At 36.1% G+C, this 22,568-nt stretch overlaps 1 protein-coding gene across 3 annotated transcripts in view; it reads left to right on the top strand.

Moving 5' to 3' along the window:
- Window positions 1-22,568, top strand: part of HERC2 (HECT and RLD domain containing E3 ubiquitin protein ligase 2) — a 113,405-nt gene that overhangs the window by 29,231 nt on the left and 61,606 nt on the right. For 2 of the 3 annotated variants that reach the window (XM_056327559.1, XM_056327557.1), the window contains exons 5-31: window positions 1,222-1,441; window positions 3,051-3,151; window positions 3,943-4,099; window positions 4,885-4,995; window positions 5,324-5,495; window positions 6,118-6,291; window positions 6,905-7,093; window positions 7,711-7,862; window positions 8,674-8,831; window positions 9,291-9,404; window positions 10,798-11,049; window positions 11,989-12,182; window positions 12,739-12,939; window positions 13,550-13,778; window positions 13,854-13,978; window positions 15,321-15,499; window positions 16,433-16,617; window positions 16,994-17,149; window positions 17,410-17,595; window positions 18,714-18,884; window positions 18,990-19,093; window positions 19,208-19,358; window positions 19,983-20,197; window positions 21,077-21,209; window positions 21,319-21,446; window positions 21,566-21,761; window positions 22,359-22,495. In XM_056327559.1, coding sequence (XP_056183534.1) covers window positions 1,222-1,441; window positions 3,051-3,151; window positions 3,943-4,099; window positions 4,885-4,995; window positions 5,324-5,495; window positions 6,118-6,291; window positions 6,905-7,093; window positions 7,711-7,862; window positions 8,674-8,831; window positions 9,291-9,404; window positions 10,798-11,049; window positions 11,989-12,182; window positions 12,739-12,939; window positions 13,550-13,778; window positions 13,854-13,978; window positions 15,321-15,499; window positions 16,433-16,617; window positions 16,994-17,149; window positions 17,410-17,595; window positions 18,714-18,884; window positions 18,990-19,093; window positions 19,208-19,358; window positions 19,983-20,197; window positions 21,077-21,209; window positions 21,319-21,446; window positions 21,566-21,761; window positions 22,359-22,495 — 4,490 coding nt within the window. The remainder of the gene's footprint in view (window positions 1-1,221; window positions 1,442-3,050; window positions 3,152-3,942; window positions 4,100-4,884; window positions 4,996-5,323; window positions 5,496-6,117; window positions 6,292-6,904; window positions 7,094-7,710; window positions 7,863-8,673; window positions 8,832-9,290; window positions 9,405-10,797; window positions 11,050-11,988; window positions 12,183-12,738; window positions 12,940-13,549; window positions 13,779-13,853; window positions 13,979-15,320; window positions 15,500-16,432; window positions 16,618-16,993; window positions 17,150-17,409; window positions 17,596-18,713; window positions 18,885-18,989; window positions 19,094-19,207; window positions 19,359-19,982; window positions 20,198-21,076; window positions 21,210-21,318; window positions 21,447-21,565; window positions 21,762-22,358; window positions 22,496-22,568) is intronic. The other variant, XM_056327558.1, reaches the window with a different exon arrangement.

Raw genomic sequence — 22,568 nt, 5'->3', positions numbered from 1 at the left:
GGGCGCTTAAAGATGCGTTGCAGTGAGGACAAAACTTTGAAATACTTCATATATTTACAGTTGTGCAAAAAAAAAAAAAAAAAAGGTTGTGCCTCATTAGATACAATTTTCAACTCTAGAGACTATTGTAAATGTGTTTACATTTCTATAGCTTGGAGGCAGCTGTTGCAATAAAGTATTGGTTTTCTGGGGTTGTTTGGTTTCGGGTTTTTTTAGGTTGTGTTCATCTTCTCATGAACACTATTACATACATGCAGACATAGGCTTTTTTTCGTACCCCTTAGTCCAGCATCAGTTAAAACAAAGGTACTTCTGCAAAGCAGCCAGGCAACAAATGTGGTTGGCTTAGGGACGAGTACAATAATGCAGTGCAAAGCAGGCTGGGGTGGCTGAGTGATTGGACTGTTAATAAAGGGACAGAAAAGAACCCTTCTAAGAATGCACTGCTTTGCTGTTTGTCCTAGGAATTAAAGCTACAGAGAATGTAAAAATGCAGTTTCCAAATTTTTATTTTAAAATGGTTGAGTGTGTTGGGTTTTTTTGTATTTTTTTTTTTAAACTGTACTTGTTACCATCTGTTAGTAGATTACTAGGACTTTGGGCTGTGTTGACTGCTTTTTCTGGTTAGTGAAGAATTAATTCTTTAGTTGTTGGTACAGAAGTCAGATCTTCTATTTGCTGATAGTACTTGCAAGCATCTTAAATTTCTGATGTTATTTGTTTCAGAAGCTTAGCTGCTCTTGGCAGTGTTCCTGGAGCTTCTGAGAGTAATTTTATAACTTCTGAGAAACTTAAGATAATGTGCATTAGTGCAAAATGAAAGCATAGTCTTGTGAGGACTTGCAAGGTTGTTGCAGGCGCTTAAGAAAACTGTGACTCTGAGGTCAGATGATAAGAATTTGCTATCTAACTTTATGTTAAAATGTGTGAATATTTCCTATGATGGTTTAATTTCACACATGAAATACGAAGGTTCAGATGTGTTCACACAAACCCAGTTTTGATTATAACCTTTTTCTAAACACCTGCAAAGTATGATTGTGATTACGTAATACTGTGGATGAGAAATGTGCAAATTAGGTAAGGAAATGGGGAGTTTCCCTGGGTTTTGAGGTTCAGGCTTCTGGTTGGTTGACAGTTTCCAGTTTGCCTTGATTTTACTTGATACTGTATATAGCAAAGATGAACACCCATACAATGATACCTTTGTCTGATTCTCAGATGTGAATGAATTGAAGGAATGCCTTCAGGTACTAGTGAAGGAACAGCAAACTCTGACTACACAAACTGCTACAACAGCTCTTTCAGCTATGAGGCTAAAGCAGAGGCTAGTTATCCTGGAACGATATTTCATTGCATTGAACAGAACAGTTCTTCAGGAGAATGTCAAAGTGAAGTGGAAAAGCAGTAGTATTCCTCTGCCTGCTGTGGATAAGAAAAGGTAATGACACGCACATGAGTAAGTTAATACATTAGAAAAGTCATAATCAACCTGTGTGTGAGAGCTTAATGGGGTCTCTTCCTCCTCATACACATTAGCACTAAAGAAGCTCTTCTTATTTCTTAAGATGGTTTTACATGGTGTTATCTGCTTTGTAGTTTTCCTCCTTGGCTGATGCTTGCTTATAGTGTCTCTGTTCTTACTGGTGAGTTTTTATTGTAATGCACTGCTGTAAATGTTATTCTTTGAGCTGTAAGTATACTTTTATTGAGGTATTCCTTTTGTTCTACTCAGCTAGAAAGTATGGAGGAGCCTATTTCAGAAATGATGCTGGTGGAGGTTACATTAGTATATCTTTTGTCAATATTTGGTCGGTTAAGGTACATTACAAGTTTAAAAATACAAATACATATAATTTGAACATAGTTTTCTGTAGCTTGGGTGAGAAATGTTGTAATTGAACATTCAAGTGAACTAACTGAATAAGAAATTGTCTGATTACTTTCCCTGTCTAGATAGCTTATTGACCTAAAACCAGAAAAAAAATAATCTGTCAGCTAAGGAGATAAAGAAGTTGTTCAATAGTTGAAGAGGGTTGCTGTCTGACAGAACAAGCTATTGAGCCAGGGAAGTTTTTATGTTAGATTGTCTCTAGCTTCAAAAATTAAAGGAGGTGTTTAGTAGATACCATGACTAGTTATTATGGGATTGGAGTTCTTACAATGATACCTTTGTCTGAATAGTCTGTTCTCTGAATTTTTTTTCAATTCTGATTAAAAAGCACTGGTATATTTAATGTATCATATATCTAAAAATGCCGGTTAAAATTTTTTCTGTCTTGAAAAAATCACAAGTAGTTCACTTTCTTTTGATGTGAGGTTAAAACGAACATAAAATTGTTGGTGTCTTTCTGAGAGGAAGCAGTAGAGAATCTCCTGTTGTTAAGTACAAAGGAAAGCTTACTTTAATTAATGTGATTGTTAACTTTTTTAATGCAAACAGAAATGTATGCAAGTGCAGTGGGTATTAACAAAAGTTCAAGCTATATGTATTCCTTATGTACACCAATACCAAAGCTGCAGAGAGATTTCTAACATTGACACTTGAATAGAGAGATGAGAAATGACAAAATTGATGGAATTAATTATCAGTAATTGAAGATTCATTTAAAAAGCCTATAAACATAGTTTATGCAGTCCAAATTAACAAGAAGTATAAACTTCCTGAGTGAATAATGAGTACATGAAGTACACTGCATCTGTGTATTTTGAATACACCATTATAATTTCACTCTTAGTAACTACAGGCATCTTTCTGATGGCAGTCAATTATGCCAGTCTTTTTCTCTGTGAAGCTTTTTGATACTGGGAATTCAATCAGTCGTTTTTTGGAGCAACTTAAATTGTATTTTGGTTGTTGACATTTTGATGTTGGTAACCTTCATTCTTAAAAGGCAATTACAATTCTTTGCCAGTAAAAATTGTGTAATATGCATGCATATAGCTAAATTATAAAATCGTAGGACATAAAGTTATACAAATAATTATATTGTAATATATATTTATACTAGTAAATTATATCAAGACAATGCATATATAATGTTATTTAGCTCAAGACCTGTGGGAAAAGGTGTAGAAGGACTCGCACGAGTTGGATCCCGAGCAGCACTTTCATTTGCGTTTGCGTTCCTTCGTAGAGCCTGGAGGTCAGGTGGGTCTCCTCTGTAGCATACTTCATATATTTTTTTATTATAGGGCAGATGATTCGTTAAAACGTGTGTATATTACATATTTGCATAGAACTATACATTTATAACTGTTGGATTTGCATAATTGTGTTTTATGTTCATCTGGTATTATGCCCAACAATAGTGTGGATGATCGAAGACATCGGAGCCAGTACCAATACTGTGTTGTGCTGGGGCACTTTTATCCTTAGGAAGGCAAATTGAGATTTCATGAAGAGAACATCTTTTTAATGCCAGGTTTCAGAAAAGTTGGATTTAATCTTCAGACGGGGTTGATCCACTGTACTGCAACACGAATAGTAGCAGCTTAGAAAAGGACATTAGAGCAATAGTGTGAAACTTGTATTTAGTTTGTGTACTTGTCAGCAATTGTCAAATTGCAGAGGTTGGCAGATTGGTCAGCTGTGTCACTTGGACCTACCTGTTTATCTCAGTCTGTGCTGTTTGTTCAGATGGCAGCTGTTCAGCTTACTCTTTGTCTAGCCAGTCCTAGTTCTTCCTCTGATTTCCTCAGTGGATGCATAGTGGGATGAGTTGTCACCTTTCTGAATGTTTGTTTTTTTTTGTAAAGCAGATAGTGCTTCAGAAGTCTTGCAGTAAAAATGGTCATTTGAAAACTGGGAAGTTTGTACGTATTATTATGAAGTAACTTGTAAGCTTGAGGTTAAAAAAAATCTCTGTAGAACATTGTATACAAAAATCTGTATAACTTCGCTAAAGATGGAAGTGTAACTAGTATTACTGTGTTCCTTAGGTGAAGATGCAGACCTGTGCAGTGAATTGTTACAGGAGTCACTTGATGCACTACGAGCTCTACCAGAGGCATCCCTTTTTGATGAAGGGACTGTATCTTCTGTATGGCTGGAAGTGGTGGAAAGAGCTACTAAATTCCTAAGGTCTGTTGTGACTGGGTAAGTTTCTTTTTTCAAGCATTGCGAAAGTAGATGTTAAATGGCAAACTTGCATCTCTTAGCAGCTGATGGTATAAACATATTAGTTTATGGAACATTAAAAATGTTGCTTTCCTCTTCTAATGTTATGGAAGCAAGCAAAAAAATAAAAGAACTGTTGAAGTGATGGTCTTTAAATATGATTTAATTACTTTTAACTGTTTAAGAAAAATCTGAATTTGAGTATTCTGAATCACTGTAGATGTACCTGAAAAACAGCGTTTCACTAATGTAAACTGTACCCACATAAAGAGTGATTTGGTAATACAGTATATGTGTACACTTAATTGTGCCTTCATAGTGTAATAAAATAATGCAGATTTTGTATATGAGGGAAAATACGCTCATATTGGACCTGGAGCACTTACCTGCTTTCCCCTGTGATTTAAGGAGGTTTGAAGTTACCCTTTTACAGTATTTAACGTAAATTCTTTTGAATACTGGAACTACGTTCTTATAGTGAATATCATAAAGAATATTTGATTTTCACCTGTGAAAAATGTTTTTCGTGTTCTTAGCATGTTTAATAGTGCTATAGAGTAGATAGTGAATCTTGGGGCAATGTTGAAGCCTAGCTGCCACTCTAAAATTTAATCTTTTGTGGAAGGTGTCAGCTTTTCTTGGCTGCTTTCATCACTAATTTTCTGGTTTTGTGTACGTTTAGTCGTTCTTGGTGTGTTGGTAAGCAAATGTATATTGTTTTTAATGGCTACTTAGTTAATGTATATTGTTTGACTTTTAAATAGGGATGTGCATGGAGCTCCTAGTACCAAAGGGCCAGGAAACATTCCGTTACAAGATCAGCACTTGGCACTTGCCATATTGCTTGAATTGGCAGTGCAGAGGGGTACACTAAGGTAAGAAGCATGAGCAGTCTGGTTTTATAACCATTACTGTCTGTTGACATAGTGAGCAGTGGCTGTCTTCAGTTTACATGGCTTTGGGTTTAACATAATAATTGTGTTTCAAAGCATATAAACCTTTTCTATAATACAGCAGCGATCAAAATCTTATATTGGTTAGATTGAAAAATATGTTTTTGATATTTTGATAATCTGTTTAAAAGGGAAAGCTGTGACATCTGATCTCACTCAACTTCAAAATGTAGAAAGTGAATTGTACGGATAACCTAAAATAATGTTTTTAGAATGCTTATTAATAGAACATGTAAATTTCATCTTTCAGCCAAATGTTGTCTGCAGTCATGTTGTTGCTTCAACTTTGGGATAATGGAACAAGGGAAACAGATAATGAGAGATCTGCACAGGGGACAAGTGCACCCCTTCTACCTTTGCTACAGCGATTTCAGAGTATAATATGTAATAAAGACATGCCCAATACTGAGGACGAGATTCAGGTATTTACGCTTGAATTATTTGAAAGGGGCATTATGTTGGTATCAAATTTCATTTGGCTGGCTAAAATAATGGTAAAATTATCCACACAAGATTGGTGGTGGTGTTTTCCATGTAAGATACATATCATATATATGATACATACATACATATACACACCACTGTTGTTTGTTTTTCATGTGTATGTTTGAGTTTCTTGAGGTAGGAGGAGGAATGTCATAATATGGCTAGAGGTAAGCATTGTGTTTCAGAGTTAATGCTTTTGTGATAATTAAGTTAGAGATGTGGTTGGTTAACTTTTTTCTTTGTATTTGGATTATTTTTATTTAGTTGTGATTGAAAGTAATTGAACTATGACTTACAGTGAATATAATTGAGGTTGGTAAAACATAGTAAATCGGTTTTATTATACTTGCAACTTTCCATTTTCACAGTCTGATTAAATTTTCTCAATGTGTGTTTGGAATTCTCTACTGTAAGAAAAAGGTTGTGCGGAGTTGATTTGATTTCTCTTTAAACTTGTGCAGATACTCAGCATGTCTAAAATGTATTGTATATCTTTATGTGTAGTGGCATAGAAATACCTTGAACGTTTTTCTGACTGCTCTTTTTTTTCTTTTCTAGCTCCTGACTTACCCTCTGAGTCCAAATGAAAGTTTCCTGAGGTATCTGACTTTACCACAGGACAATGAACTAGCAATTGATCTGAGACAAACAGCTGTAGTGATCATGGCCCATTTAGATCGTCTAGCCACCCCGTGTATGCCTCCACAGTGTAGCTCTCCTACGTCTCATAAGGTAACTGTTTCCAATGTCAAATTTAGTAAGATATTTTTCAAAAAAAAAAGTAACTGATTTTCAGTTTGGAAGGAAAACAACTCGTAAGATTCTCCAAATTTCCTTTTGGTTTTCACAAGATAACCTTGAGTTGCCTAAATTTGACTGACTTGGGTATCTTTTACTGCATCAGTGCTCTTTCAGTCAGACTTGGAGTACAATTCTATGGTTTGTGAACTATTCTTTCTAATCACAACACTATGACTAGTTCTGCCATATTTTGAGCTGTTGCCTGTGTTTATCAGAGTAAATGCTCAGGACCACACTTTATAAATGTTGGGGGTCTGACATATTGAAAGAAGTGAAAAAGTTAGATTTCCCAGTTTGAAAAATCTCTTGAAAACATACTGTAGATCTTTACAGCTTATTCAGTACCAGATTAAACTGAATATGTTGTATGTGAGTCCTTATTTTTGATACCTTCTGATAGATAAGCTTTACTGACTACTAGCAGTAATGACTGGCATAGATTTGAGTATATTTGGTGTATAAAGATTTAAAAAAAATGTCTGCTCTATGCATTTTATGGTTGTGTATTTCAAAATCGGTACTTACAGAATTTCTTATTTTCTAGGGATCTTTGCAAGAGGTCATTGCTTGGGGTTTAATAGGTTGGAAGTATTATGCTAATGTGAGTGGTCCAATTCAGTGTGAAGGACTTGCTAATCTTGGCGTTGTGCAGGTTGCCTGTGCAGAGAAACGTTTTCTAATATTATCTAGGAACGGGAGAGTTTATACACAAGCATACAACAGTGATACTCTGGTAAGACTTTTAAAAATATGTTCTGTTCTGTATTATTTCATAGTATAAGTCTGCTTCTCCAGCTGTTTACAGTTTCTTTGGAAGGTAGATGGAAACATGCTGATTTTTGCGAGCTTTTGTGTTGTTTTTGACCTTTCAAAAATAGTTTGATCTCGTGTTGATTTGATGAAATGCATCTAGTTACTGTAATTTCTATCAGGCTAGAGGTTATGAATACAATGATAATTACTGTCACTGGTATGCTGGCCTTGGTAACAACTTTAGAATGTGGCAGATATGAAAGGGATTTTACTTCAGTGATGTAACACTGTGCCCGAACTGTGTAGTTTCTCAAACAAAACTATACTGTAACAGAAACACTTGTTGCCAAGATTGCCTGTAAGATAAACAACATTTTCATATACACTGAAGACCTTATAGAGATGGGAACAAAAATACTTCAAAGCATTGTTTTTGACAGACTTCAATAGTGGATTTGACCTTTTTTCTTTATACCTTCACTTCATTAGAGTGCACAGTTTTGATGAAGCCTTAGGAAAACTATCTAGTTCTTCTGTGTGTAGACAAGTGATGGAAAATATAAGCCGTATTTGTAAGCATATTGCTTGTGTTCACAGGGACCACAGCTGGTGCAGAGTCTAGCTTCCAGAAATATTGTGAAGATAGCAGCACATTCAGATGGGCATCACTATCTTGCTTTGTCAGCAAATGGTGAAGTTTTCTCTTGGGGTTGTGGAGATGGTGGAAGACTAGGCCATGGGGATACAGTGTATGTAATAAAAATAATCATAACATTTATTTGTTGTGTTCTGGATTCACAGTAAAAACTATTTGGTTGTGTAAATAAGCACATTCAGCATTTGATATTTGTCTGTGTTACTGAACAGAAGTTGCATTCTCCCTGTGTATTTTTTCTGCCTGTAATATTCCCAGTTCTTTATTAATGCTACTTCTGAAATACTTGTAGATAGAGGGTGTGGTAGTGGATGCACTGTTATTAGGCCTTTTATTTGGGGTTTGGAAACATTGACTCAAATGTCGGAGTGGGGTCATAATTTCCTGTGCATTCGTGTTGCATATATAATTCCTTTTTTTCCCCCCATGTTAAACAATCGCATTACTACCCTGCTGTTGTGTAGGAGCAGTCTTCTACAGGGGTATTTTGTAGGTGTATATGAATCTATTGTAGAGATTTTAAGTGCCATCCCCCAGTGCTGAATTCCCTATAAAGCAAGGAAGTTACTGCTCGAGGGTTAGCAGTGTCATGAAATTAATTGTTCAGGTACAGTAATTAAAAATATTTTTTTTATAATAGACAAATATTTTTTTAAAAACACTTCATTAATTTAGTTGAAAGTAAAATCATAGTTGTCAGACACACCTTCGGTGTTTTCTACATTGTTGAACAATCTGAACTTAATTTTTGGCTTACAGCTGTATTTATATCTTGATACCTAAGAATAGTCATAGGGTTTGCAGGTAGAATTGTAGCAATTGTTTTCTAACAAGTATTTCACACCTTTTTATTATCTACTCATTGGATTACCTTTTGTGAAATGTGTTGCCTTCTCTTTAAATAGACCTCTGGAGGAACCTAAAATGATATCTGCTTTATCTGGAAAGCAAGCTGGGAAACATGTTGTTCATATTGCATGTGGAAGCACCTACAGCGCAGCCATTACTGCTGAAGGAGAGCTATATACATGGGGACGAGGAAACTATGGCAGGCTTGGGCATGGTACGTTACTTGACATCTTCAAGTAATTTTTTTGTCAAAGAGTTGTTTAGTGCCTGTCTCAAATAGTCTTTTATCCAGCTTACCTAAAGCTGATTTGAAAATGTGTGGTTTCACATAAAATGAAACATAATTATGGGAGGAATTGTCTCAAAACCACTAAGTTTCTATGAGTTATGTGAAAATAAGTAATTGGATGCAGAAGAAAAACCTGTGCTGTTCTCTGTTCCCTTCCTTGCAAAGCAAAGACTGTCTTACGGGTTAAATCCATATTGGATACCTTAGAAACCATATGGGAGCTTAGTCATGATGCTCGAATCTGACAAAACAAAATCAAACCAACAGCCCCCAACCCCCACGCAACAAAACACCCAAAAGCAAACACAAAACAACCTAAACAAGAGAACTTACCAGGCCTTCTTTTTTTTGTTCTGCTTCTCACATAACTACTTTGTTTTGAAGGTTCCAGTGAAGATCAGACCATCCCAATGCTGGTCACGGGGCTAAAAGGACTCAAAGTTATTGATGTTTCCTGTGGGAGTGGAGATGCTCAGACTCTTGCAGTTACTGAAAATGGTTAGTAGCAAAATATCACGTAACACTTTAAGTAAGCTTACCTTTACTTCCTTTCATTCTGAAGATATTTATACTGCAGATGTGCCTATTTCTGGTGGCTTGAATTCTTTAAGTATTTCAAGTTGAAATTCCTTTTGGGGTAATATGTATATGCATTTATACATTTTGCATATAATATATGCAGATATATTTCCATGCATAGATACACAATATATTAATAATAAACATGCAAATAGATATTTCTGTTTGATGTGTATTTAAAATACCCATGTAAATGTATAATAAATGCACATAATATTACATGTATGTACATGCGCATCTAAATTTGATTCATTGTTATGTAAGTACAAGCAACTCATGTTGTCACAACACCCAGAATTTTGAATAGGAAAGTTGTCTGTGTTAACCCACGGGAAGTGCCAAAGAAAGGCTGCATTGAAATTCTTCTTCCCAGCATCCCTGAGCAAGGTGCCTGGGGTGAGACAGACTCAAAACCTGAATTTCACAATGTGAAGTTAAGCCCCAAGGTCATGCCTTAGAAAGTAGATGGTTCTTGGAAGCCAGTTGTTCTTCTAAAATATAGCTGCTTATGGTGATGTGCAGTATTTAAAAGCTAAAAATACTTGCTTATCCAGAAAATGGAAGCCCAGATTTAATTATTTTTTTTTTCTTCCCTCTTGGTGTCCTTGCATGCTTCCATGTCTTATCAGAGTACCTTAGAGACTAGCTTGTGCAAATAGGGAACATAAACGCATCAGAATGTAAAACAAGACTTTTTTTTTTTTTTGGATATGCATGGGTTTACCATTTTTGAACCATAATTTTATTTAATGCAGATGCAGAATGACTTGATTATTTCTAAGTTCCTACATCAGGGCTTAGAATTAGTAGTGTATTTAAAAGAATATGCTAGACAACGGCGTTATTAATTTCATTTTGTGAAATGTTTGAATGACAGGAAATGAAAATTCAAACAGGTTTGGCAGACAATTTGACCATTTGATGTGGAAGAAGATTTTGAAAGTTCTTTTATTACAAGGTGTTATTTATAAGAAGGTAGTCTTTAACTAAACACCATACTACAGGCTTGATTTGTAGTAAATTCCATACTTCATAAGGTTTTTAAGAAGGACTTCTTGTACACATGAATTTTCAGTGTATGTTACCTGAACACTTCATGTTTAGTTTTATCAACATGAAAAATTGTCAAATCTTCCTTCTTATTTTTGTGACCAATTAGAGATTAATTCATAACTGCTATTCTTAGATCACAGTTTGAAAATTGTGCTTATTACAGAATCTCAGATTTTTAAAAACTTGCCTGTTGAAACAGATAACTGCATTACGTGAAAAAGCAATGCAGGATTTTTGTTTTCTTTCTCTTGATTTAAAGGCCAAGTGTGGTCTTGGGGTGATGGAGATTACGGAAAACTGGGAAGAGGAGGCAGTGATGGTTGCAAGACGCCCAAGCTGATAGAAAAACTTCAAGATCTGGACATCGTGAAAGTACGCTGTGGGAGTCAGTTTTCTATTGCTTTAACCAAAGATGGCCAGGTCTACACCTGGGGAAAAGGTGACAATCAGAGACTTGGGCATGGAACGGAAGAGCACGTTCGATATCCCAAACTGCTTGAAGGCTTGAAAGGTAATGACCAGAGCAGGAAATACTCCAAAGTTCTTTCTTGCTGTTGTTGGAATTTTTTTACTGGGCACTAATGATCTCAGCTCTAAGAGTGATGGTAGTGTGTACTCTGTCATATTTTATGCTGGTTGCATTGAAAAAGGTAATAGTGCACATTTACCCATCTCTCCAGCATTTATAATTTCTAGCAGACTTAGAGATACTATGTTATGACTACTTTTAAGTGCTGCCTGTCTTGTGTTCTCTTGATCCTTCCTGCTTTTCTTTTAGTAGGTTCTCAGAAATGCTTATTTAAAACAGGTATTTTTCCATTGTCATGCAAATAAATATATGTAATATATGGATGCTTAGATTAAGGTATGTGAATGGAATGAATGAAAATCACAGGCAACAAGTAATGTTGTTAAAGGTGTGTTTGTGCCAGTACTTCTAATTAGTTTGTAACAGAGTTGAAGATTATTTCTTGAATTTGTGAGAAACCTGAAGTTCTGTAGTGGAGGATGAGGAAGAAGCCTCTTTTAGTGCTCTGTCTGTCTTAAAATTGTTAGTCATATATGATGAGTGATCTAGTTCAAAGTAACTTCTGAACTTATGGCTACAATATAACTTTACAGTCTCTGTTCATAGATGGAGAGGTCTTTTAATAAACCTTTCCTGATAAAGTATGAGTAGAAGGGATACAAAATAGAAGATATTTTATTTTAAGCCTGTAAATTTTTGTACTTAAGCTGTCTCTTAAGAATCTTTAAATATTTCCTTAGTTTTTCTTTTGCTCTACTCTTCTACCAATCCACTACTGAGGTGAAGGTGGGACTCTTGACATCCATAAATTGTTCATAGTTAAATGGGGTTGCGATTAGCACAGGTTTCCTTAACTTCTTCTATTTTTCTCTCAATAATTGTAATGTAAGTTATATTTTCAATATTTGACTTTCCTATTAGGAAAAAAAGTGATAGATGTGGCAGCTGGATCTACCCATTGTTTAGCACTGACTGAAGATAGTGAAGTGCATAGCTGGGGAAGCAATGATCAGTGTCAACATTTTGATACTTTGCGGATCACCAAACCAGAACCTGCAGCTCTCCCAGGATTAGACACAAAGCATATTGTTGGAATTGCTTGTGGGCCTGCTCAGGTAAGTTTTTTGTTTTCTAGTTGTGAATTACAATTTGTCTTTGTATAGAACAGTCTCAGTGAAAGACACTAATCCTAGTCCTTCTTCCTGTGCTTGCATGACTCTTCTTATTCTTATTTCTTGCTCTGAATAAATGAAGGCTTGGAAAAAACAAATTTTTGCAGTTCCTCTGCAAAAAAGAATACTCAGAGGGAAAGTTACTCATCCCTGAGAAATAACTATTTACCTGGGTTGTGTTGTGGTTTTTTTTTTGTCTGGTACAGCAATTGAAGAGCTGTCAAGCAGAACATTTAGGCAGCAAAGATAGTGAGGTATCTGGACTGGCATAACAGCACTTTGGAAAATGATGAGTTCTTTTCTGGGGTTGGTAGGGTTTTATGTATGTTTACAAGGATGCAAGCGGAGGGTTGTCTTTTCAACAGATGTGCCGGTATTATTTCTGCAGCTTCTATTACTGTTTGAAGGCAGATGTTAGCTTTACACTCCTCTCTCTAATCAGTGTCACCTTATATTTGGGAAACAACTGTTGAACTTTGTATATTGTTTCCATTTACAGAGTTTTGCTTGGTCATCGTGTTCAGAATGGTCAATAGGCTTGCGGGTGCCTTTTGTGGTGGATGTTTGCCCCATGACATTTGAGCAGCTAGATCTGCTACTAAGACAAGTGACAGAGGGAATGGATGGCTCCTCTGACTGGCCCCCTCCTCAGGAAAAGGAGTGTATGGCTGTGGCAACATTAAACCTTCTAAGGCTTCAGGTACCTTCAGTTTCTTACACATTAAGCAGTTGTTGAGCTAAATGTTTCAGTAAATTGTTTGGATGAAAATAGTGGACTTAATGTGCTTTAAAACATTTTTATTGATTTTAAAAAGTGTAATGAGTACAGTATCACTTTCTGCTCTGAAATTTGGCAGCTAGTGGCTGTTTTTTTCTTTGTGACAGGATGTCATTAAAAATGAACTAATAAAAATAAAATGCAAATTATTTAAGCCTTGTATACTCACTCAGTAAGCCCATACACTCGGAGTTTTTGAGCATTTCTAAGAATTTTAAATAGTATTTTTAAGAGTGAATGTCCTCTTCAGAATCTGATAGTGGCTGAAGATGTGCTACTTTTCCTGGCATACTGTAGCAAAGGTTGTTCAGAGTAGTTCATAATCTTTCATTATTTGCTTAAATCCAGTATGTCTTTTGGCAAACCAGGATTTCCCTTTAATTTTACAAATTTAAAGATGAAAGTTTGCATCTTGGTCATTGAACTTGAATGACTCCAGTTGCTCCAGGATTGACTTCCTGCTCTTCCCCCCTGCCTCCAAGTTCACATCTCTTCTTGATTAAAATGTGCCTTTTTTTGTCCTTTTTTTCAGCTTCATGCTGCTATTAGTCATCAGGTGGATCCAGAATGCCTTGGCTTAGGTTTGGGCGGTATCCTGCTCAATAGCTTGAAACAGACAGTGGTAACATTAGCAAGCAATGCTGGCGTTCTTAATACGGTGCAATCAGCTGCTCAAGCTGTGCTGCAGAGTGGATGGTCTGTGTTACTGCCAACAGCAGAAGAGCGGGCTAGGGCTCTCTCAGCACTGTTACCCAGTTCAGGTTAGTCCTAAGATTTAAACCTATTTGTTTTGTGCTTGCATTTCTGGTTCACTAAATAGCTTCTTCCATTCTTAGTTTCAGGAAATGAAATGAATGTGAGTCCGGGCCGTAGATTTATGATTGACCTCTTGGTGGGCAGCTTGATGGCTGATGGAGGCTTAGAGTCTGCACTGAATGCTGCTATTACTGCAGAAATTCAGGTATGTTTTGCGGTTCTGTATAAACACAATAAGAAGACATATCAGGTATTTTCTGGAGTTTGTGGATTGATGCTATCCTCTTTTGACCTGCAGCTTGAGCCAGTGTTTGTATGGAAGCATAAATCATATTCTCCTTTTTCACAGAGTGTTTCTTTTCATTGCCTAGAGTGATGATTTTAACAACGGTAACAAAATTTTTTCATAAAGCTGTGTAAAACCAGCGTAATTTTACAAAGCACTTTTTACCTTTCTGTGGGATTCTTGAGTTCTTCGCTTCCTTGATTTCACCCATATATCTCCAGCAGGAGTTTCAGCCTTATTTCATATGAATTCAAGATGAATGAATTCTTTGCAGCATCCTAGATTTCCATAGGTTCCATTTCATACTGGTTCAAATGTTTAACAGATGCTGACTAATTGTGTGTGTGTGTGTATATATATACATATATATGAAATAAAGGATGAGAAACATTTTGCATATACTGGCTTCTCCATGAGCCTCTTGGAGATGGGACATACTCTGTACAGACTGCTTTTATTTGCCATATTTATGTATGACTGAAAACAAAAATGTGCTTTTCCCTTGCCTCTTCATTTTTTTTTCATTCTTCCAAGTGTTTTCTCCACTGTTGGTAAATGAGGTTTGTGATGCAGAGGAAATGCATGTATTAAGTTCTGCTTTAACGCATAGTCTAGTGTTAGCATTTTCTGTTGTATTTAAAGACATGCAGGTCCTTTTGATCCTTGATTGAGTCTACTACAATGTAAATGAGCCCCTAGGATAGGTCAGAGATGCTGGAACCAACTTCAGATGTATGCTGAAACTGATCTAGGTGGCAGCATACAGCATTGCACAGGTTAATTAAACATTGTCTAAAACCTGGGTGAATTTAGTTTCCATAGAGTTCTGTATGATTATAGCTCAGTAGCAAATCCAACCCAGGTTCTGCTGCAGTGGACTGGATTCATTACTTCTATAAATATAGAGTAAACGTGCCTTCAATTGTGAGCTGTTTAGCAGCTACTGGCATATTTACATACTTGCAATAGAAATTAATTGTTAACTTGGCTGGTGGAAATTGGATTTGGAGTTTGTCTTTGAAGTTAGTCTACTCTTGTTTACCTTCACACATTACCACCACCCTGCTTTCTTTTTATATTATAATTGTTTAAAAACATGTGCCAGTGTGGGGTTAGGGAATATACAATACACATTTGGTAGGAATTGTTCTGGTATTGGTAAAAGTAACTTGATCTTGTTACCGTGAATACTTGTTAATAAAATGTTTCATAATCACATTGGCAGTTTGCATGTTTTCTTTAACTTGATTTACTTTTTTAGGATATTGAAGCAAAAAAAGAAGCACAGAAAGAAAAAGAAATTGATGAACAAGAAGCAAATGCATCAACGCTTCATAGGAGCAGGACTCCACTGGACAAAGACCTTATTAATACTGGAATCTATGAATCTGCAGGAAAACAAAGTTTACCATTGGTTCAGTTAATTCAGCAGTTACTGAGGTAATTGCTTTGAATTTGTCTTTTATTTTTTACAAAAGATCTGTTTGGGTGTTTTTATGAACTAGTCAAATAAAGAGTGACTAATTTTGGGAATAGTCTCCTGCTAGCATTTTAGCTCCTCAGGATTCATAATACTGAACATTCTTCTAGCTTGTCTGTAGTTTGCTAAGGAGCACAGTTATATATATCACCTGGTTTTAGAAAGACTTACTGCCTTGCTTTTATGGATTTTGATACTCATTTCTGTACTCTGAAAGTCTGGGCAACAAATATAAGGACAAACATTCAAAAGCCTGTGCTTAAAGTATGAGAACCAGCACAAATTTATTTGGAACTGAATGTTTTGCCCTTTTTATTTAGAGCTGAGTATTTTGTCTCAAGGAGACTGTAGCTGGGGCTGTAAGTGGGGAAGAAACCTGAATTTTAAATTCTTGACACTGAGAAAGAATTGTGAATACATGACTAACAGGATACTGAGAACAAAGCTTTTTCTTATGTCAGCTACACCAGTTTTTAACATGTAGCATATGTAGCAGGAAGTAATTATGAGGTTACTCAGAAATTTATTGTGCTTTTTCACTTAATTGTGATAACTATGCAGTTTAAGCAGTACTGAGACTGTTTTGAGTTATGCAGGGTCATGACTTCCATTACAACCTTTCAGTGAAAATTACCAGATCATGTTTTTTTGTAGCAAGTAATGACAAAAAATACAAAATTAACATGATTCATAAAATACATCAAACAAAATGGCTCCACAAAAACCATTAACTTTTTGGGGACTATGATGCAAGGGAACATCCTACAAAGAAACTTCGCATAGGTTTTTATATATTTATATGAAATTGTAGTAAAAGGTTAACCCATGTTTCTGTGGACTGTCTTCACTAGCAGCTCCCTTTAAGTACTTTACAATATTTTTATACCGATTAGGAACATCGCTTCACAGACAATAGCCAAGCTAAAAGATGTTGCTCGTCGTGTTTCTTCCTGTATGGACCATGAGCATTGTAGCAAAGAGAGATCTGCTTCTCTGGACCTGTTGCTCCGTTTTCAGCGTCTGCTTGTTAGTAAACTTTACCCAGGAGATTGTGTTGGGCAGGTCCCTAATACATACAGTAAGTTATTGTTAAAAAAAAAAAAAGCTTCCCCCGGACCCCCAGCATTTCTGTAATACCTCTTACAGGATAGTAGTTTCTTACTTCATCTTCTTGTCTTGTTTATCAGCCTAGTTGCTGAGCCTGTCTGAAAAGTGTTTGAAATGTCTTTAAACTTTTTTCTGTAAAGGAAAATGTCTTTTTGGAAGGTAACAGGATCTCTGTTATCTATAGTAAACTTTCTTTATACTTGTAAAAATTCCTAAAAAGATGTGGTTTCTTAATTCAGTGCTAATACTGGGTGGCTGCATTTCAGAAGAGTTTGACAGCTTTTGAAATCTGTGTCTTAAATATGACTATATGATGGTTTTCTGTGCTCTTCCTCCTTCGTATACAGGTCCTGATCTCTTAGGTGTTGGCTCTTTGCTGAAGAAATACACTGCTCTTCTGTGCACGCACATTGGTGATATACTTCCCGTGGCAACCAGCATTGCTTCTACTAGTCATAGGCATTTTGCAGAAGTATCTCGTGTTGTGGATGGAGATTTAACAGGTAGTTTTTTTTCTTTGCTGTTCTCCTTTCCTCCCCTTCCACAAAATTATGAAGTTAGGTTGTAGATGTTCTTGAAAGTCCTAAATAACTACAGGAGTCAATTTAATCCTTCAATTTGATGGGAGAGAAAGGAAATTTGACGAGGAAGGCAAGAGCTTTGTACTAAAGCAGTAATAGAATAGAATGTATTGCTTGTTGATTTACTTCTGTGATGCTTTAAATGTAGATCTTGAATTAAATGAGTACCTTCTGTGTTCTAGGCATTCTTCTTCCAGAATTGGTGGTTTCTGTAGTGCTGCTACTCAGTAAAAATGCTGGATTAATGCAGGAAGCTGGTGCTATCCCTCTGTTGGCTGGTTTGCTAGAACACCTAGACAGATTTAACCATTTAGCCCCTGGAAAGGAAAGGGATGACAATGAGGATTTAGCATGGCCAGGAATAATGGGTATGTACTGTTAGCATCTGGACTACTTATTTATGTTTTCATAAAGTAGCTATATAAAAATGGTGACTGTTCATGAACTACTCTCAGGAAGGGAATTCTGCTTTACAGTACAAATTTTTATTAACTAGTTCACATGGCAGTCATACAGCGCTATTTCTGTCAAATTCTTCAGGAAGTTATGTATAGAGCTGTATTTGTACTCTGCTTAATCCTACCTACTTAAAGTAGTAGTTCACATTGTTTTGCATTTTGAGTGTGAAAAGCTGCAGTGGAAATGTGAGTAGTACATCCTACATCCATGCATTTTGTTCCTAAATTCTATCCATAACATAAAGGGAGAGAAATGTGGAAACTTTGAAATAAGGGAACTTTTGTTTTCCCAGGGCATTTTATGGTATGAGCTTTGTCTGGGGTGAAAAGAGAAGTAGAAAATTGGTATTTCTGACTATTATTGGTGGAGGGCGGCATGAAACATGGCTGGTGGAACCCAAGAGAGCTAAAGGTCACACTGCTAGACAGTAGTATGTTGGGGAGAGCAAAAGCTATGTGAAAATTCAGTTACTGGTCTAATAGTATTGAAGATGAAGGTGTATGTGTGCGAACATTGATGTTTCTTATTTTGATGCAATTACCTTTGAAATAGTTTACTGATATATAGGTTGGAAGACTTGTAAGACTTGTAACCTTCCTCCTATTTTTTTAAAAGATCTGGATTTAAACTGAAATTAAATACACGGCCAATGTCTTGCAGGCAAGCATGTAATAAAACTGAAGTGATTTGGTGGCAGAACTGACTAGAGCGGTGATTTGCTGAAATAGTGGTGGTTCTGCTCCACCTCCAAACAAAACATTTTTATAGTTGGGCAGTGCCAGGTCTTTGACAGTGTGATGTTGGACATTAGCACATAAAAGAATACAGCATACAGACAATTTAATTGCATAACATGTGGACAGGAACATATTAATACTCATTTTGACTTTTGAGCATACCAAAAGACAAGCAGCCTTTGAATAGGAGTGAAGAATTTGGTTAGACAACTATTAAGAGAACGTTCACAAAAAAAATTTATCAACAATAAAACAGAAAGTAAAAGTTCTCTTCTGTTTTATACCTGTAGGTTCATTTTTTACTGGCCAGAGTTGCAGAAATAATGAGGAGGTGACACTTATACGAAAAGCTGATCTAGAGAACCACAACAAAGATGGAGGATTTTGGACAGTGATTGATGGGAAAGTGTATGATATAAAGGACTTCCAAACCCAGTCTTTAACTGGCAGTAGCATACTTGGTGAGAATCAGCATCTGAATGAAAGACACAAATTACTTCTTTTTCAAAACTAGATGGCATAAAGGGGTTTTTAGACATTATACTGACTACCTCCTTTTTCCATAGCTCAGTTTGCGGGTGAGGACCCAGTTGTTGCTTTGGAAGCTGCTTTGCAGTTTGAGGACACACGGGAATCAATGCATGCCTTCTGTGTTGGCCAGTATATGGAGGTAAAAATACTATATATTGATGGATACACACTTTCTAAAGTAAAGTATTGCTTTGCTTTCAAAATTCTTGTTGGAGCTCAGTTCTAGCTTTCAACTCCTGTTTCTTTTGATTAGCCTGATCAGGAAGTGATTACAACACCAGATCTCAGTACTTTGTCATCACCTCTAATAGACACAGAAAGGAACTTGGGTCTTCTCCTTGGACTGCACGCTTCCTACCTGGCAATGAGTACACCACTTTCTCCTCTGGAAGTTGAATGTGCCAGTAAGCAGAACTTCATTTGGAGCTTAAATAAGTGATAAATACTTGTCAAAGCATGCAAGAAAAAGATACAGGCCAAATAAATTAACTTGAAATCTAGCACCTGTTTAGTCTTGCTGTCTTCTGAAGTTCTTTATTCTTGACATGAATTACCATAGTCATCAAGGTCCAATAATTTAGCAGGATTTAAATGGGGATTGGATAACCTTGAACAGTTAAAAATTCCAGAATTCTTTAATATGCCAGATAGAGAGAATATTGGAAGAGAAAGGAGACACTGTATAGCACAGTTAACTTATTAATTTGTGTTCAGTTAAGAGCGCCTGAAGCATCTGATGTTGGATTCTGTTGTGTTGGGTATCTTAGTTTGGTGAATAGAGGGTATAATTCAATAGTAATCACAGAAGAATAGGTAAGAGCTGTTACCTCTGAGCTGGTGATGGCTGCCCTGTTACTTAATCGTTAACTTAGTTGCAGTATCCTTTTTTTTCCCTGTAAGAAGTTTCAGCAAATGGAAGAGCTACTAAACCTTGTTTGAAGCTATTTATGCATTTTATTTGGGGGAGTTGTTGAATCTTGATAGCTTAATCTTTCCTCAGAATATATAATTGTGTTTTCTTTCTTTAGAATGGTTGAAGTCATCTATCTTTTCTGGAGGCTTGCAAACTAGTCAGATTCATTACAGTTACAATGAGGAAAAAGATGAAGACCATTGCAGTTCACCTGGTAACACTACCCCAAATAAATCAAAACTATATACACATCGATTAACTTTGAGTGACCATTCCCAGCCTTTTCTCCAAGCTATTGCAGATAATAATATTCAGGATCATACTGTGAAGGTAAGTCCTCAGTAGTTCTGCTAACAAAAAATGTTGCTGAGGGGTGACAGTGGTGGCCTGAAACAGTTTTTTTGGGAAAATTCTCCAAAAGTTATAGCAAAACAGTCAAAAAAGTTATTTGAGAATTAATTTTTGTGAAGGGAGTGGTTGAGTATTACTAATGGATAAAGTGTATTTCACTCAATATCATATCAGTACAGTTTTTTCTTCTGAATTTTTGAGTGGGAGAACTAAACATTTTAGATGTATTCTTACAAAAAAAATTAATAATACATTACTTTCCATGTCAATGGAAATGTCAATCCGTAGTAGTATTGGCAGATCCTGCTCACCTCCAGTTGAACCAAGATGGAATTTTTTTTGTCAAATTGCAAATGTGTTTTGTGTGTCAGGTGCATGTATGCCTTGGTTTTAAAGTCCCTTTTGTCCCTTGAGGTTCAGGTTTCACCTAGCTGGTATTGTGGATATTATGAAACTCCCTGAGATTTACATTGGTCACTGTCTTCTGTAATACTTAAGCTTTTTTTAATGTTTTGAGTTCACCTCCTTTATCAAAAAAATCCACAAGTAAGTCCTTGATAGGAGGATAGGATGCCAATAATGATGAGTCAGGAGAATATAATCAAAAATCAGGTGACCTGGTTAAAAGCCGTAGTGGCTTTGTTCCTTGTTCTTCATACAAGAAGAATAATATAAGGTAGTCTTTGTAGTGTTGTGTATTAAATAGTGCATACGGCATGTTGTATCTCACTTCTGAATGTCAGTTCAGATTGTGGAGGTTACTCAGCGTTATTCAAATGCTGGCTGTAGTATTTTGGGTCTTTTCATTGTATTTAACACCAAACTTAAATAGAGGCTGTTGTTGTGTGTTTTTTGTAGGACTTCTTGTGTCAGATAGAGAGATACTGTAAACAGTGTCACTTAACAACACCAATCATATTTCCTCCTGAGCATCCTGTGGAAGAAGTAGGACGTTTGTTATTATGTTGTCTTCTGAAACATGAAGATTTGGGTAGGTAGGCTTGTGGTATAGCTGTCTTAGCATACATTTTGGACCAGTTTAATCTCTGCTATGGATGATTTTGGAAATGCATATTCAGAGATTGTCTCTTCCCATTAAGGTCATGTAGCATTGTCTCTTGTTCATCCTGGTACCCTTGGAGTTGACCAGGTAAAGCACAAAACCTTACCAAAATCTGTAGTGGATGTGTGTCGTGTTGTCTACCAAGCAAAATGCTCACTGATTAAGGTAAGCCTCTTACCTGCTGAAGTTTAGATTATATTTCATTTGAAGTATTTTATTAAAAAGCTATGTATTCACTTTGTTGTATATTGAACAGTAACCTAGTCTTTCAATGGCTTTTCTAGACCCATCAAGAACAAGGACGTTCTTACAAGGAAGTTTGTGCTCCTGTAATTGAGCGTTTGAGATTCTTATTCAATGAACTACGTCCTGCAGTTTGCAATGATCTCTCTATAATGTCTAAATTTAAGCTTCTGAGTTCCTTGCCCCGATGGCGGAGGGTAGCTCAGAAATTAATTAGAGAGAAAAGGAAAAAAAGAGGTAAGGTGACATTAATATTGTATTTTCTTTGAAACAATGAAAATCAATCTCATTCCAAGGTTTGCTGCTTTATATTTGAGGCTCTTGTTAGCTAAAGCATCAAAGCTGTTTGCTTTCTGCTGCTTTTTCATGACACTTTCTAAATCTGTGGTTACACGTTAGTTCCTACAGCAGTAACAGGCAGACAAGAGTCAAGTGTAGGTGAAGCATGCTGCTTTGTGATCCAGCATATTAAAAACGATCCATCAGTTTCAGTCCCTCTGAATTGGTTTTAGTAAAGTTTAATTAGAAGTGGCATCTTAGTAAAAATGTTTTATTAAAATAGCATAGTCAAAGAACTATTCAGCTGGAAATAAATCCATGTGGTGAACAAACACCAAAGTGCTTTTGAAGTTGGTCTTTACAAATAAAAGCATACTGTGGATATTACTAGAGCTGATTTGATAATAATTGGACATAGAGTTCACAAAGGGTACATTTTCCTTATTACAGGCAGATCTTAAGCATTCTGTATGCTTAGGTTACCGTGCAAACCTAAAAATGTGATACTGTAAATGTCATCAGATTACATGAAAGAATAGCTTTTTTTATTTCTAGTGCCAAAAAAATCTGAATCTGCTGATGTGGAGGAATCCAAAATTGGAAACGAAGAGAGTGATTTAGAAGAATCCTGTGTGGTACCTCACAGTCCTGTACCTATAGATAAAAGGCCCATAGCAATTAAATCACCCAAGGTAGGACATCAGATTTTGAATCAACCTTGTGAATAAAAAATAAAAATAACAAGAGGAAAAAATGTGAGCTAAA

This window comes from Falco biarmicus, chromosome 2 (assembly GCF_023638135.1).
Source record: "Falco biarmicus isolate bFalBia1 chromosome 2, bFalBia1.pri, whole genome shotgun sequence".
NCBI classification, from domain to species: domain Eukaryota; kingdom Metazoa; phylum Chordata; class Aves; order Falconiformes; family Falconidae; genus Falco; species Falco biarmicus.
The sequence above is the reverse complement of the archived record's forward strand: the minus strand, read 5'-3'. Positions and strand labels throughout refer to the sequence as shown.